This window comes from Ranitomeya imitator, chromosome 4 (assembly GCF_032444005.1).
Source record: "Ranitomeya imitator isolate aRanImi1 chromosome 4, aRanImi1.pri, whole genome shotgun sequence".
Taxonomy (NCBI): Eukaryota; Metazoa; Chordata; class Amphibia; order Anura; family Dendrobatidae; genus Ranitomeya; species Ranitomeya imitator.
Window position 1 is genome coordinate 196,095,295 of NC_091285.1, and position 18,203 is coordinate 196,113,497.

The following is an 18,203-nucleotide window of genomic DNA, read 5'->3' on the forward strand; positions in this document are numbered from 1 at the left end:
GCTATGCTATGTTTTATCTCATAGCACTCGTCCGTGTTGTACAGTCTTGTGATTCCGGCCTAAATCTCCAAATGACTTGATTCAGAAGAAACCCTAAAGGATCCATTCACTAGAAAGAGGCTGCAGAGTTACTCTGGACTCTGTCTGGCCTTTGTTCAATCTTGTCCATATTTTCAGAGGTGCACAAAACTGTAGTCAACCGCATTTTTATGCACACTTAAAAAGACAGACACCACCAGATCATAGGCTCGACGGTGTCCACAGTGCCTCCATCTGCCAAGTTTTTGCATCACCATATTTTGAGAGCTATAATGTTTATATATTTCTGCCGACAGTCATGTGAGGCTTGTTTTTTAGGGGGACGAGTTGATGTTTTTATTGGAACTGATTTCAGGCACATAATATTTTTTGATTGCTTTCTATTCCAATTTTTGTGGGGCAGAATAAACAAAAAGGAGCAATTCAGGAATTGTTTTTTGGGTGATTTTATGCCCTTCATTGGTAAAAGTGATCAGGCAGCTTTATTGTTCAGGTCAGTATGATTATAGCAGTACCACTTTATTTTTTCTTATGTTTTGCTGCTTTTACACAATAAAAACTATTTTATAGAAAACAAATTGTTTTTCCATCGCCATATTCTGAAAGCTATAGCTTTTTATTTTTCCGCTGACACAGCTGACTGGGAACACTTTTTTTTCAGGATAAGATGACGTTTTCATGGATTATATTTTTATATTACATTTGACTTTGGCCTCTGACTCAAGGTTATCTTCAGGTGAGTAAGGCTCTGCCTCTTCCTGAGCCAGCTGACTGACATGGGCGTCGTGTCACTCGCCACTGTCAGCGGCTCCACTTTCAGCTGCGCCTTCTGCATTTGTCGTCTCTTACCTGGTGGGCCTACTTCATTTTGAACCTCGACCCTCATCTGGAACATGATTCCTCTTCTGGGCCAAACCTTGGCTTCAGGACATCGGCTTCTTCAGGCCAACACTCCAGTGGACTGGACATATTTTTGCGCTTTGGTGTGCCCTCTCTGCCCACGACAGTCCAGTCTGATCCACCAGAGACCGCCATTCACTGCCATCTTGGGACCCACGCTGATGGCCACCATCTTGGGATCAATGCCACTGTCCTCTATTTTTGGTTGTAGTCATGGGCGAGTGGCACGTCTTCTTCACCCCCACCCGCTACAGAAGTAGGGGAACCTTTGGGCCCTTGGATGTGTGTGTTCTGTGCTGTTCGGTGGGTGAGAGTTCTATACTCCCTTCTGATCTGCCATCCACGACGCCAATTCTTTTGATCTTCAGAATGAGGAAACCACACCAGCTAAAACGTAAAATCCTTTTTAACTAACAGCAACACTCAAATATAGGAAATAATATGTGACACTGTTTCCTTGTTATTCTTTCACATACATTGGAACTTTCCCAGTGGTGATGGACACAAACACAGATCTTGAAATACAGAAGAATGCAAAATGCTTCAGCTCTAAGGGTAACTCCATTTTCCGGGAACCTACACATATGGGAGCTCCTGCTACCACCCTACTGTTCCCACTGCCTGACTCTCCTGGATCTAACATGCAGATAAGGCTGTCCTAGTCCTGGCACATTTGCTACTGCATTTCAGTTGAAAGGATGGAGTCTCTAAATTGGCTTCTTCAGGCAAGACTGTTCTGTTTGTCCCCGTTGCTCCTACTCCCTTGGGTTCTCCTTTTCTCTAGCTCATCTCCTGCTACTCTCCACTGCACTCTCTCTCCTGCTCTCTCTGACTTACTTACTATCAGCACTTCCTCTTCCTGTCACTAACCCACAATCCCCACTATGTTCCAGCCCTGCTATTAACTCTCACACAACTGTCTCTGTTCTTTGTCACTGGGCAGAACATACTGACAACTGTACCTTTTACTAAACTGTTCAGTGCTCAGTGTTGAACAGGTTGAGAGATTCACTGATTAATTCCTCCTATCATTTTAGCTCTAAACGCTGAACAACAGTGCCACAGTCAGTCTCTGGCACTATGAGGTAGAGCCATATAGCTCTTACAATAAATGCACTTATCCACTTATCCCTACCAGTATCTGTCACAAATATTCAGCACATAGAGTATTAGCATATTCACAGTGCCAGCCAGGGTCTCCTTTGACTGGGTAGCAAACTATACAGAAATTCATAAACAGTTCTTAAAAATGAGGCATTTTTCCCTGCCCATAAAAAAAAGTCATGTGTCTGAGATTTTTCTTTTATGCTTGAGTGGTCTTTGCAGATTTTTATGACGGTAGTTATCATCCTTTTACAGTTCACAGTGGATGTAGCTAATGTCTTAATATGAGATTTATGGTCTGTAGACATGTATCACTTATAATCGTAATGATTTATTATGTTTATTTAAGGAGTCCATAAAAAAAGTTGTCTGTCGAGGATTTTTTGAGAAGTTGTGCAGAAAAAATAAAAATACATTTGTCAACTCTGTTGTAAAGGGAAAATATTCAATGTTATTTTTTAAATATACTGCCAACTTATTGTGATATGCTCTAGTATCCAGAAGCCTTAAAGGCTTAGCTAGCACCTAAGATGTATTTTTTTTAAATATGTAGCCTTACACCTTAAACACTTTTGTAATTTGCTTTTAAACAATAGCCTACACTTTTCTCCATGTAGCAAATTCCTAAGTATGTTTTATTTTTACTGTACTTACTGTGACATTTTGCTTGAGAGGAGTCCCAAAAGGGGCATCACAGTAAGCTGGGGCTGCACTCTCTCCCCACAGGTCCATCACCTCTCCTGGAACAGGACGTTGCAGGGGGCAGTGCAGCCTTTGCATTTGTAACTGTCTTCTGAGCAAATTGTACAAAAACCTTCAACTACAGGGAATGGGACAACTATAAACAAATAGCACTGTGCACGCGGCTCGACTGTAATGAAAAACATTCCCAAAATATCAGCACAATGCTTTTAGAAGCTAAGGAATTCTGCAGCCCATTAACCTTGTGTCATGTCACGCTTCCGTATGAAGTCAAGTAGCCAACATTTATCAAAAAATAGCACATTTTATTTCAAACCATTTTCTAAACAAGATTACCATTTAACAAAATAGATATGTAATTTACAAATATTATTGTGTTACTAAAGACATAAAACACATACACAAAGTGATAAATTGCCCTGTCTAGTACATAAAGGTATTGCTACAATACAATTCCATAGTGACTAGGTAAAGCTATCTTTAAGAAACTAAACATGTACATGAATGGTGGTGAGCGGTCTCTGCTACTCATTTACCTATCAAATAAATTCCTAATTTCAAAATAAAAAGGAATATAATATTCAATGTCAGGGTTATTGAACAGGTGTCCACGGCTCCATTCTGATTTACAATATTTCAGAATCAGAGTTTTTCATCTCTTAATTTTTTTTCTACCACTGAAAATAAATAAAAATCACTCAACGAATTATAACATGAAATCCTAAATCCTCTATAGTTTTTATAGAATAATGCTTATATGAGAATTATACCTGAAATATATGTTTGTGTAAACCTTACGAGTGATGCGCTAACTAAAAGGCTTCATTCAGACCTCCATTTTTCATAGTATGAGGTGCTGTTCACATGTCCATTTTTTTATGTTCACATGTCAGCTTATGGGAGACTCAAAAACAATGTTCACAATGCTCGTTATATCCACAAATTGCAGAACGTGACCACATAGTGGATGGGTGCAGGAAACATTAGTCTGGTCCATAGATTGGACCAGGCTTGAGCATGCTGCAATGACCCCAGGTACATGCGAAAATAAGCTCATGTGCAAAATAGATGGAGAAAAATAAATTATAATTGAACATAACGAAACAAGTCTACGCGTCCATGGAAATCGGAGAGAACCCACCATGCCATCATTGTGCAATCTGTGTGCAGGTAGACATAGACAGATCAAATAATGATAGAAATCAATGAGTTCTTTTCACGTACAAGAAAAAAATGGATGTCTGAATGACCTCTAATTTGTTTATATCATTTAGAACATGAGAACAAATGGCATAAAATGCAGCATCAACTTTTCTTATTAGGTTTCATATTTGTCCCCTAATGTGGTTCAGCCAAAATGTATTTCCCCGCCCTGAGCTATGCGGGCGTATTTGTCATTGCTACAATGCATTGCACAAAATAATCTAATTTAGTCGTTTTCCATTACTTTTCAGAGGAGCGAGCTACATAGATGACACCAGTAGATGTCAATTTATTTCAGGCAACTTCAAATATATTGAAAAATACAGTAATAAAGAGGAAATATAAAGGCTAAAAATATCATCATGTAGCCTCAATCTAGCCTCCATATGACATAAGGAGTGGCATTATTTAGAAAGCCCAATTTAAAATACCCTAAAGAGACATTTTGATTTATTACAAAGGATCCTCCTGAGGGATCAGCTGAAGAAGTGAACGTCTACAAAGAGCATCTCCCTCAGGAGGACTCAGCATGTCAGTGTATTGCGCAAAACGCCATTGATGTCAGCGGGTATCATGTAATACATAATCTTGCCTCTGGGGGCAGCATGGTAGTTGTGCACTTTATTTTTGGTTTTCCTGAAGAATACAGCTGATTGCTTGTTATAAATATATTTTTGGTTTTCCTGATTAAACAAAATTGCATTGTTCAAAACTAGCAACCCCAGTAATCATCTTCTACTACTTATTAATTCAGTGACATTTTTTAAAATGTACTTCTAAATAAATAACTTTAGTTTAAATTATATTAATATGTTATGACACCACCACTGAATATTTAGGGACATATCCCTAGTGTCAATAAACGAAGCTTGCAGTTCTTCAGTCACAACCCACCAGATATGGCTTTGGGTCGAGACATCACAAAAGCACCAAGAGTGCACTGCTGTAGTTTATTTCGTCACTTAGCTGTATTGTTTGCTGCCATTCTTAAAGTTAATGAGCTTCTTGTTGTTCGGTGTTGTAGATGTTCCTTCTTCTCTTCCCTTGCTTTATGAGACAATGGCAACAGCAACAAACAGCGGGGTTTATCCTCAGCATCCGGCCTGCATAATGTTTCCTCCAGACCGCTTTGTCACGCTCAGGGTGGTGAATATCTGAAAGTAAACATGATGGCAGCATTTAGAGTACTTCTCTGATTTTGACCCAGCAAGGGGCTATGATTATTCCTAAATACAGCGATAACTACAAAAGTGAATATTTCTGGATAATTTTGTGTTTGCAATCAAGAGAAGACATACTGCATGATTGGAAGATACCACGCCGTGTTTCCTCTCTCAGCTATCAAACATGAATGCCAATTACTGACATGTCTCCAACAAATGAAAATGAAAGTCTCTACTCTCTAGTCTCTACTAGAAATTGAAGTTTATTTCATTCTTCTTCCAGGATGACAGACACATCTTTTATAACATAATATGGGAAATCTTGCTTAAATCAAATTTGTCAATACTATTGACAAAATAGGTTAAAAGTCAAGGAGGTGAATACTTTTGCAAGCCATTGCAGTTGACGACACAGTTTTAATGCTATTGGCTTGTAGATTTACCTTATATCTGTAGGTAAATATAAGTTCTGTAGATAACAGGTTGCCTTTTCTCCTCTGATAGTTAGGCATACTATTACTATCGATAGCTAGGGTCAGCTCTTCTGAAGTTAGTGGGCCATGAAAGGATTGCTCTTCTGGAAATGTGGGAATGGCGATATGAGCTAGGAAGTGAGTTATATCTGTTGTATCGCGGAAGTCCCTATAGAAATCACAGAGGCTGTCCAAAATATTGGCCGTATAGGTCACAAATCCTGCCTAATTATCATGCAATTTACAAATCCAGCAATCCAGATGAGTCTAAGAAAAACGCCACTAAAATCCAGTGCATGAACCAGGTCCAAGAAGTGTTAATGTACATACTGCCAGACTGGGTTATTCATCTAATATCTCTCTTTAAAACTGCATTTCTGCAATGTGTCATGCTGCATGGTATTAACTGATAGGAATTGTCACAGAATAATGAGAGAAAATTGCAATGTGCCTGCCTGAGGTTGTTCAAAGGCCTTAATTAACTGTATCAAAGACGTCTTTTGTGGGAGCATAAATACGTTGCTTTGACAAACACGATGTTGAGTTTTTCCGCCAAGCTTATTTGATGTGTTTTTATGTAAGTGTCCTCATGAGGCACATGGCAGCTTATAATATCTAAACAACTACATATGTAGTTCTGTGTCAGAACAACGACAGTGGCCGATTCCTTTCCCACAACAAATTCATTTAACATGAAACAACATTTAAAACAATCTATTCACATGGTTATGATTAAAATATTATATATGGGTTCACTATGATTCCAGATGCTGAATAATATAGGCACATTGAGTTATCCAGATGTAGAACTATATGTATGAGCACACGGTCAGTCATCCCGTTAGTGAATGATATATTATATGAGTGTACTATGTGTCATCCACATAGTAGAGACTAATACATTGTGCACTGAGAATCATCCAGCTAGTCACTTATACATATGGGGTGCAGTATGAATCATCAAGATAGTCAGTACTATATATGGGCTACACTATGAATTATGCAGTGACTAATATATAAAGGTGCGCTATGAATCATCAAGGTAGTCATTAATATATATGGGTGCACTATGAATCCTCAAAGTAGTCACTAATATATATGAGAGCACTATGGATAATCTATGAGCGCATAAGGGTTAATCACAGTTTACTGTATTGTTGGAGATTTGTGATGTAATATGTGATCTGGCCAGTATAGGGCAGCGTCGAGAGGCCGGAGTTGGAGCATGGGGTATTTTGGTGATTGGTGGATGGTTGGGAGGAGTCGAAGGAGAGTCCGGGCTGAAGTGAAGCTACAGATCCTTGGAGAAAGTCTGGATAGGGCAGTGCGACTCGGGATCTGTTGTTGGTGATTCTGGGATGTGTTGTTCGGCTTGACATGAGCCGACTCGGTGAGAAAAACCTAGCACACAGCATCTGGGGCTAGGCCACGTGAGGCCTTATCTCTATCTAGTTAGGGTAGCCCTGCATTGGAGAAATCAGCATTCCCTAAGAGATTTAAGATGACGTTTCTATCGCTAAGGAATTCGGGAAGCTCTGCGTTGGAGAGATCAGCATTCCCTATCCCTAAGAGCTTCAAGACTGCATTTCTGATTATTCGGGACTCAGCCAGCAAGGACCCTTCTACTTCACTTTTAGGATGTACCGGTACCATCTTATAACTAAATATGTGCATATACAAATAGCCTTATAGAGGTTCATTTATTTTGGAGAAAAGGCCTATTCTTTAAAACTACTTGAAAACTACTCCACGAAGGCGATTACTAAAGTAGTGGCACAAATTTGCCGTTTTATTTATTTATGCACAGAAAGTGTTAAAGGCGTTGTATTTGCTTTCATATAACTGTTATTTCTGTTTTCGTACCTTCGTATACTCTTAGTCGGTGTTACTGAGAGTAGCTGCTGTAATTGTATTTGTTATTTATACACTGCTTACCCACCATCTTTTCCTTTGTTTTATAAACTGGTTACTAAATATTCATACTATATTATCTACTCTTTGTGTGTGTCTACTGATTGTTGCTCTACCCCTCGTCTTGTGGCAGTCCCTCATCCACGTTTCACAAAAGAGGGCCCCTCTGCAGAAAAAATATATGGGCCCTTTTCAATCCAGTGGCTCATCATAATGCAAAATTCCACCTGCTTTGGAGGTAGAAGTGGGTCTTCTTACCTCTTGGGCCTGTGTGCGGCTGCACGGGTTGCACCAATAGTACATCCAGCCCTGAAGAGACCCCTACTCAAAAGGATGTACACCCCAATTAATCAAAGCTTTCACACCCAAAGAGTGGAGTAAAAACTTTGAAACGTTGTAAAATTTGGGCGCAACTCAGAGTGTTGGTGAATCAGGGTCTTAATGCTGTCATAAATTCAAAGGGTACTTCAACAAAGTATTAGTTTAAGGGTGTGCATATGTATGCAAACATATTATTTTAGTTCTTTCTTTTTCTTTTTTGTCCTGAAAACATCTTGGCAACATAGGGTTACATGACTTGACATATAGGCAATAAGATAAAATGTAAAAACCTTTTTCTCTAAACTCCTATATGTATATGGGTGGAGTTGATTGTTCTGCAGGGTTACTCTGACCTTGGAAAATTCTTAACGTTTTAGAGACATCATCAATAATTTCCATACATTTCTGTAACTAGTTTTCATTCTCCTGAAATTGAGAGCACTTTATCATTTAGGACCTTGTTTTCTAAGCACAGGCTTTGCACTAGCTTCTAATGAGAAAAGTAACTGCTGTAATTTCAAGGTTTGTCCTGTTTGTCTTGGAAAAGAACATGCACTGCAGTTCTATTTTAAGCTCCATCTTTATTGCTGGCTACTGTGATGTGACATGCATACCGAGATACAAATAAAAGTGCCAACCACACTCAACAGCAATGGGCCTTGGCAGATGAAATAGTTATTTCCGAAACATGTAGACTGTGGTTCAGTCTGCCGTGCCGCCTCTATGTAGGACATCACACTCAGGCGGCAAGGAACTGTGCACATACTTACAGAAAACGCTACCGGCACCCTTTCACGTTTAATGAATTCACAGAAGAGAACTACTTGTGGACTAAATCTGGAAACGGGGATATCAACGCCGCATTACAGGAGAAGGTACGGCCATTGATAAGGTTACAAAAAATTCTCTCCGGCCCCGACTTAAGACTGGTGTTTTATACCCCAGTTTAATGAAGGGAGCATTAACGTAAAGTGCGCCAAATTCAAAAAGGAGCTTCCGCCACTTAAATGTATTTGCTATATCTTTCTATTATTGTGGGCCAGCACCAGAAATGTTACTCTAGTTGGGGTTAGCATACATTTCCGTGGTAATTTATGTTACTTTTGTAATGTAAATGATGGTGAATTTATTGGGTGCACTTTGCTTCATCCCGATTTACCAAGCTCCCACTACTTTTTAATAAATTTGTGGAGTTGGATGTGGGACTGCCATAAAAATGGCCAAAGTCTCAAAAGCTTTGTGAAATTCCGAGTTGCGCAAAGGTTTGACACCCTTCAAGCAGCTTTACGGTAGGAAATTGGCAAGAAATGTCGTCTCGGTGTAAAATAAACTGTGCTTAACATCATTTTCTGTTCACGTTGGTACATATTGGTTTGTTATTGGCACACATTAGTGTATACAAGTGCCAAATTTGGTTTTTTCCGACTCTATGATGATTCATGTGCTTTATAATGTATGTGGAAAGTTAATATTTCTTTTGTTGTAGAGCATGGTTAGTACTTTTACAGTTTTTGGATCTCTAACATACATAGTGACATCCTATAATAACTGGAATATGTTGATGAAATATTAGATTTCCAGCACTCACCTCTGCGCACACTGGATGTATTCCTATTGTATTATCCAGTTGTTCTTTGGTGAGACCACATTTTATGGCAGCTGCAAATCCTTGCGTAATTTCTCCAGCATTAGGAGCAAGCACATGGAAACCCACCACTCGTTCCTGGAATATAATAAAAAAAACAGAATGTAGAAACCTCACACATACCCAATAAATATAAAGCGATGACACTTTTAAATAATTAATAAATTAACAATTAGTTTGTTAAAATATAATAGGAGTTGGAGCTCTATGACCTTTGCTCTCGCTAGTGGCTGATTTCAATCTGAAATGTATTATTTAACTTGCAGGGGATTTGGTGCAATGTGCTTGAAAAACATAGCTCCAACCACTATAAATATATAAAAGGAAATTCATCAGATGAAAATGTTCGACCTACAAATGACACAAATAGGTTTTTGCTTTAAAGTGTAGAATAAAAATGACACTATGTGTAATGTTAACTTTCTAATATTTTAGTACAAAAATAAAATAAAAATTGAAAATGATATTCTGTTGCTTCTTGCACATCTACACACAGATTTAGTTAGAGGGGAATTACTTCTGCTGGGAATGATATTGAAATGTCAGCATTTTCTCCAAAAACCTCAATTAGTTTTCAGCGTGACAATTATTGCCATTTTATGCTGATGGTACTAGATCACGGAGGAACAGTCGGTGTGTGCTAAGCCTCCAATCTCCAAGGCAATCACTGCCCCGAACATGCAGCACATAAGTCAGCATGTTTTATGGGGTCAACAGCCTTCATGAGTCAGGTTAGTAGAATTGATGCTGTTCTCCTGCATTCAATTCATCATCTTTATGATTATGGCCCGTCACATTACCATAGGCAGCACAACACAGGTGAGTGGTGCAAGGTGACAGCCACCTTCCAAGGAGAATGGTAATTTGATTCCTTTTTTTCCCTGATTTAACTTAGAAATTCATACCATGGATATCTGATGTGACACAAAACCAGAGGATGGAAGTGACGGTGATGGATAAGTCCTTTTATTATCCTCATCTCTGCACCTTTACAGACTGTATTGCTCGCGTACCGACTTTATTAAGTGTTATCAGAGCTCCATTTTGATGACAGCATTAAATGACATAAGCAGCAGTCCTTTATTATTTTAATACATGTGATGTGTCAGATCAGGGGAGAAAGTAATATTTTCTAATTATCATAATACACCAGCTCATGTACTGATAAAATTATATTGCCAGGGAAGAGATTTTCGTAACAGTCATATGTACCTTATTTACTGTACGGGAAAATTATTTTAGAGGTTAAAAAAATGGCAACGTGAAGGTAGTTCCAGAACATAATTTAGCCGTCAGCAAGATAGAATGAAATGTTAGGTCAGAAGTTGAGACAGAAAGAGTGGATGACAATGCAATGATCATCCTGAAGGAAAGGCAATTAAATCCCTACAGACTGCTTTATTTGCTTATACAATGGGTCTAAGTACTGGGGAAGATGGAGCTCCATTAGATGGGCATTACTATACTTGTAAAGGGACATTCACACCGCAAGATAATTGTGAACCAGCATTGTTAAAAAAGGCTTTGTTTCACAATTATCTTGTCATGTAGATAGGCTGCCAATCACCAGATGAACGAGCAAAATGCTCATTCAATGGGTGACATTATTTTTCATGCATCATGAAAAATCATCTTTCTTCTCAGTGCATCGTCCTGTGTAAACAGAAGTCGCACTTGAGAAATATACTTCGGTCTTCCTGTGTAAATGGGCATTCAAACACTCGCTGATTGGTATAAGCTTACTGATCTGAGGTCTTACCATGCCGCCAGTTGGTCCATATAAACAGACCTTAATCATGGATCAGTAATGCCTATTGTTCTGACTGATCCTAAAGGTACCGTAACACTCAGCGATGCTGCAGCGATATAGACAACGAGCCGATCGCTGCAGCGTTGCTGTTTAGGTCGCTGTAGAGACGTGAAACACAGCAACTCCAGAACGATGCAGGAGCGATCCTGTGATGTAACGGTGACTCACTTCTCGTTCTCGCTGGTTGTTAGCTCCATGTAAAACGTTGCTGGCGTCATTGCTTTTGCTCTCAAACATGACGATACACGCCGACCTGACAACCAAATAAAGTTCTGGACTTCTAGCTCCGACCAGCGATGGCACAGCGGGATCCAGATCGCTGCTGCGTGTCAAACACAACGAGATCGCTATCCAGGACGCTGCAACGTCACGGATCTTTGTCGTTCTCGTTGTAAAGTTGCTGAGTGTGAAGGTACCTTAACTTCTGTAATAAACAGATTCTCTGCAAACTATTACTGAGCTGTCCAAGTGCTGAAAAACTCAAAACACTGCTCACAAAAACTGAACGCTTACTTAGACACACAGACAAAGACTATATATACCTAAAAGAAGCATATCATCCGAATGGAAAGCATAATAAAGCCCAAAGGAAACACACACAAAGGCAATGTATACTTAACAGAAACAGAATTAAAAAAAACTTTTAATTAATTCAGTAGATGGAAAAGAGAGATGAAGGTATTTGGCAATCGGAATTAAAATACCAAATCCTTCTCTCAGATGAAGATGCTCCTGACAGTTACCTGCCCTGGGTGGAGTTTTACCATAAAGCCTGACAGAAACAAGAAAAACTATATTACCTTCATATGTGTTTCCATTTGGCTGTAAATAATATATATACAGTATATCTATGTATAGAGAGATATACTGTACATATACAGTGGGGCAAAAAAGTATTTAGTCAGTCAGCAATAGTGCAAGTTCCACCACTTAAAAAGATGAGAGGCGTCTGTAATTTACATCATAGGTAGACCTCAACTATGGGAGACAAACTGAGAAAAAAAAATCCAGAAAATCACATTGTCTGTTTTTTTATCAAAAAAAAATAAAGAAAATAAGTATTTGGTCAGAAACAAACAATCAAGATTTCTGGCTCTCACAGACCTGTAACTTCTTCTTTAAGAGTCTCCTCTTTCCTCCACTCATTACCTGTAGTAATGGCACCTGTTTAAACTTGTTATCAGTATAAAAAGACACCTGTGCACACCCTCAAACAGTCTGACTCCAAACTCCACTATGGTGAAGACCAAAGAGCTGTCAAAGGACACCAGAAACAAAATTGTAGCCCTGCACCAGGCTGGGAAGACTGAATCTGCAATAGCCAACCAGCTTGGAGTGAAGAAATCAATAGTGGGAGCAATAATTAGAAAATGGAAGACATACAAGACCACTGATAATCTCCCTCGATCTGGGGCTCCACGCAAAATCCCACCCCGTGGGGTCAGAATGATCACAAGAACGGTGAGCAAAAATCCCAGAACTACGCGGGGGGACCTAGTGAATGAACTGCAGAGAGCCGGGACCAATGTAACAAGGCCTACCATAAGTAACACACTACGCCACCATGGACTCAGATCCTGCAGTGCCAGACGTGTCCCACTGCTTAAGCCAGTACATGTCCGGGCCCGTCTGAAGTTTGCTAGAGAGCATTTGGATGATCCAGAGGAGTTTTGGGAGAATGTCCTATGGTCTGATGAAACCAAACTGGAACTGTTTGGTAGAAACACAACTTGTCGTGTTTGGAGGAAAAAGAATACTGAGTTGCATCCATCAAACACCATACCTACTGTAAAGCATGGTGGTGGAAACATCATGCTTTGGGGCTGTTTCTCTGCAAAGGGGCCAGGACGACTGATCCGGGTACATGAAAGAATGAATGGGGCCATGTATCGTGAGATTTTGAGTGCAAACCTCCTTCCATCAGCAAGGGCATTGAAGATGAAACGTGGCTGGGTCTTTCAACATGACAATGATCCAAAGCTCACCGCCAGGGCAACGAAGGAGTGGCTTCGTAAGAAGCATTTCAAGGTCCTGGAGTGGCCTAGCCAGTCTCCAGATCTCAACCCTATAGAAAACCTTTGGAGGGAGTTGAAAGTCCGTGTTGCCAAGCGAAAAGCCAAAAACATCACTGCTCTAGAGGAGATCTGCATGGAGAAATGGGCCAACATACCAACAACAGTGTGTGGCAACCTTGTGAAGACTTACAGAAAACGTTTGACCTCTGTCATTGCCAACAAAGGATATATTACAAAGTATGGAGATGAAATTTTGTTTCTGACCAAATACTTATTTTCCACCATAATATGCAAATAAATTGTTAAAAAAACAGACAACGTGATTTTCTGGATTTTTTTTTCTCAGTTTGTCTCCCATAGTTGAGGTCTACCTATGATGTAAATTACAGACGCCTCTCATCTTTTTAAGTGGTCGAACTTGCACTATTGCTGACTGACTAAATACTTTTTTGCCCCACTGTATATATATATACATATACTGTATAAATATCTAGCTTTTTTTCAACTTTTGCATTTTAAAAATTACAAAAAAGAAAATGGGCCGATGCAAAAGTTTGGGCCCCCTGCATGGTTAGTACCTAGTAACATCACATTATGAGAGTATCACAGCTTGTGAACACTTTTTGTAGCCAGCCAAGAGTCTTTCAATTCTTGATTTTGAGACTTTCATTCATTCTTCCAGTTCTGTGAGATTCCTCGGTCGTCTTGCATGCACTGTTATTTTGAGGTCTAGCCACAGATTTTCAGTGATTTTCAGATCAGTAGACTGTGAGGGCCATTGTAAAACCTTCAGCTTGTGCCTTTTGAGGTAGTCTATTGTGGATTTTGACATGTGTTTTGGATCATTATGCATTTGTAGAAGCCATCTTCTTTTTAACTTCACATTATGTTTGCATCAAGAATTTGTTGAAATTTCATTCAATCCTTTCTTCCCTCTACCCATGAAATGTTCCCCTTCTATTGACTGCAACACAACCCCAAAGCATGATTGATTCACCCGCATGCTTAATGGCTGGCGAGATGTTCTTTTCCTGAAATTCTGTGCCTTTTTTTCATACATACTTTTGATCATTGTGGCCAAAGAGTTCAATTTTAACCTCATCAGTCCACAGAACTTGTTTCCAAAATGCATAAGGCTTGTTTAGGTAATCTTTTGCATACATCTGATTCTGAAGTGTTATGATGAGGCAGCAGGAGAGGTTTTCCTCTGATGACTCTTCCATGAAGGCCATATTTCTGCATGTGTCTCTAGAGTTGTGGTATATTGTTCTACTGTTCAAAGTCTGCTAAATGTTTCTGAAGATCTTTTACAGTCAGGCAAGGGTTCTGATTTGCCTCTCTAGCAATCCTAGGAGCAGCCCTTACTGAAATTTTGCTTTTGTCTTCCAGACCTTATCTTGATCTCCACTTCTCCTGTTAACTGTCATTTCTTAGTCACATTTCGAACTCAGGAAAGAGCAACTTGAAGATACCTTGCTATCTTCTTATAGCCTTCTCCTTCTTTGTGGGCCTCCACCATTTTCATTTTCGGAGTCCTAGGCAGCTGCTTGGAAGAACCCATAGCTGCTATTTTTGGCACAAGGATAGAGGAGGCTGGGTTTTTATAAAGCTGGGACATTTGAATCACCTGGTCTTTCATGATAGTGAACAAGACATAATCCTAACAGGCTAACTAAGGTCCAAAACCTCGGTCAAAGTTATCAGAGCACACAAATCTCCAAGGGTGCCCAAACTTTCACATCAGCCAATTTTTTTTTGTGCAATTTTTAAAATGTAAACAATTACAATACATATTTTTCCCCTAAAATACAAAGGAAATGTGCATCTTTAACTTTAGGCCTTTTAGAGATCATTTTATCTTCAACTTGCTTAACTGTTCACAATAACAGTAATTTTCACCAGGGGTGCCCAAACTTTTACATGTCGTTGTATAATGTTGGTGTTTCTTTTTGGCTTTATTATGCTTTCTATTCCGATGTTATACTTCTGTTAGGTTTATATTGCCTTTATCTGTTTTTGCATTTGGCTTTATTATGCACACTCATTTGGTTCATCATGAAATTGTCATAGGAAGGAGGAAGGGAAAATCTGCCAACATCTAAGACTAAGGGCGTACTTAGCACCAGAAACGTGTCAAATTTTTCTACCATATGGGAATACTCTTTCATATCCAAAATAAAGATTTATCATTTTACTAATGGAAGTAACAACGTTTCTCACTTTTCTTCATGATTGCTGATCTTCACCAACGGCCTTTTGGCACCCGTGGTTAAAGGCTGATTTAAGCATCAATACTATTGAAATGTGGTAAGCTGACAATTATTCTTTTCAATAAACCTAAGTGCATCAGTGAAACTTCAGTATCAATAATTTACAACTGTGTTTGACGGTGAAACATGTACCTTCTTAAAATTATATTTTTTATAGCAAATCCCTAGAAAAATCCTTACAAGAAACATTGAACAAACCACTGCAAAGACTGTAATTTAATGATTATGAAAAGACAATTTAATGTAGTTGAAACACAGCATACAGTATTACTAAGTATGATGTGAGTTACATTTTGCAAATTAAACCCCTTTCCGACATCGGTCAGTGTGAGACATGTAGATCCGGAGAACGGACAATCAGACATTACATTTCTCACTCTGGTATTGCCCCCTTTAACCACTTTCTGACATCATGCATAATAGTATGCCGATGTCAGACTCCCTCCATTTGATGCTGAGCCCACATCTTTTCCGGAACATCTCAACTGTTTTGAACAGCTGACATGTGCCTCTAACAGCCGTGGGCGGAATTGCCATCCACCCGTGGCTGTAAACTAGTTAAATGCTGCTGTCAATCTCTGACAGTGGCATTTAACTTGCACTTCTGGAAAGCATGCCGGAAATCCTGCCCAGCATGCCGGAAATCCTGCCCATCAGTTTTAGCATTTAGTAAAAATGGGAAAAAAAAGCAATTGTGGAATTACACTTTTTTTTGCAATTTCACCGTACTTGGAATCTTTTCCCCGTTTTACAGTATATGATATGTTAAAACAAATGGTGTTGTACAAAAGTATAACCCGTCCCACAAAAAACAAGCCCTCATATGTCTATATTGACTAAAAAATAAAAAAGTTATGGCTTTGGGAAGGGGGGGGGGGCAAAAAATGAAAACGTAAAAGCAAAAATACCTTTGGTCATGAAGGGTTTAATACACGCAGATTTTATGCACTACCTGGTCGCCCTCTCAAAACGTTTTTTATTCATATACTATATTCACAGTAGGAGTAGCTACCTAAAGACTTGGGCCCCTATTCATCATTGCCTGTTTTTGTCTAATTTTGTGTCTTTTGTCTTTTTATTGCTTGCACCCAATTCATTTTAATATGTGCCCCTGTTTGAAGTGTAGCTTATTTGTGTTGGCCTGTTTTTAACTTTGTGGACAGGGTCTAGCAATTCCAGATTCAGCCTGATTCATCAATTGTGACTTTTTAAAAAGTTGCAAAATTTGGTGCAACTTCAATCCCAGTGTATCTCTGACTATGCCCAAAGTTTGGCGTAGATTTTGCAAATTTTTTTGCTCCAATGTGTGGTTTTGGGCTCCAAAAGTTGCAAAACCAGTTCCAGAATTTTTACAAAATTTATCAATCGTGTGCATCATTGTGATGAATTTGGCACCAGAAACAACAACTAATGCCACAAGACTAAAAAAGAAAATGAACGTGACTTAAAAAAAAAAACACGTAAATGATATATAGAGGCCATGGTATATACTGTGGGGCACACAAGCCATATGTTGTAACCCTAATACTTCTGTAGTATTTTTGTCACTTACATTGTCATTTATGTTGCAGATGACCTTGGCGTAACACTTGTTGTTGTCTCTTGCTGGAACAGTCCATTCCAAAGGCCAGAAATAACTGTGGTAAACCTACAAAAAAACATAAACTTTGGACAAATGCAACAATAATTTTCTTGAATTGTGTAGCATTTAGCATTGTTGTAGTAGCATCAGAGTCTAAATATTATTAAATATTAATATTGTATAATTTCAGGATGAACTATCTGAGCCTATGTTACACTAGCGTTACACATGTGAAAACAAAGCATAAATGCATTCGTTATTTCCAGTCAAATGCAACTGAAATCACTGACATCCAAAGGCCCCTTATGTGCCCATAACAACCAAGCCATTCACTGCTTTCATTTTTCAATGATGTCCTAAAAACAAGAGTTGGAAAATGATTGCTTGCTCTAAGAAACCGCTCCATTCCCCTGGCACTATTATTGATACGCCTCCCCATTATGTGCACTGGCTATATATATATATATATATATATATATATATATATATATATATATATATATATATATATATATATATACGGGTGGATGTTTTTTCTTACCTCTATATTAGCCTCTCCATACTTGGATATGGCCTTTTCCTCAGATAACCCACAGGCACCATATTCCAGGGGTGTAAATACTGTTGTTGGAACATTTACATAATCACACTGGGTAAGAGAAGAATTACATGTATTAATAAGAGGGTCAAATTATAAGGCACAATGATTTTACTTTTCAGCTAAGAGGTGCGTAGGTAATTATTACCAGACATACGACATATAGACATCTAACCTTCAATACATTATATGCAGAAGATTTGCACACCAAATTAAATATTTTTAGAACTTATCAAAAAATGTCACTATATTCCAGCTGCTAAGGAGCTTACTAAATTCTGAGGCTCTAAGCATCTTCTGTTCACCTAAAGCCTTCATATATGTCTTGGGAAAGAGCACAATAATCCCCATCATTTAGATGTTTTGATAGTGTAATTCGTGAAAGAAGGAACCTTACATTTGATAAGATGTACACTTTCCATGACATTGTAATTCTATTTCTGAAAGCATTAGTCTCACATCTAGTT

The 18,203-nt window shown here is 38.8% G+C and overlaps 1 protein-coding gene across 1 annotated transcript in view; it reads right to left on the reverse strand.

Moving 5' to 3' along the window:
• Positions 1 to 3,029: 3,029 nt before the first annotated feature.
• The window catches only part of TXNRD1 (thioredoxin reductase 1), a 178,649-nt gene continuing 163,475 nt past the window's right edge, over positions 3,030 to 18,203 (reverse strand). Inside the window, exons 14-17 of the mRNA XM_069764223.1 lie at positions 17,680 to 17,787; positions 17,109 to 17,204; positions 9,405 to 9,539; positions 3,030 to 5,102 (exon numbers count right to left, since the gene is read on the reverse strand). Of these exons, the coding sequence (XP_069620324.1) occupies positions 5,040 to 5,102; positions 9,405 to 9,539; positions 17,109 to 17,204; positions 17,680 to 17,787 (402 nt within the window). The 3' untranslated portion in view covers positions 3,030 to 5,039. The remainder of the gene's footprint in view (positions 5,103 to 9,404; positions 9,540 to 17,108; positions 17,205 to 17,679; positions 17,788 to 18,203) is intronic.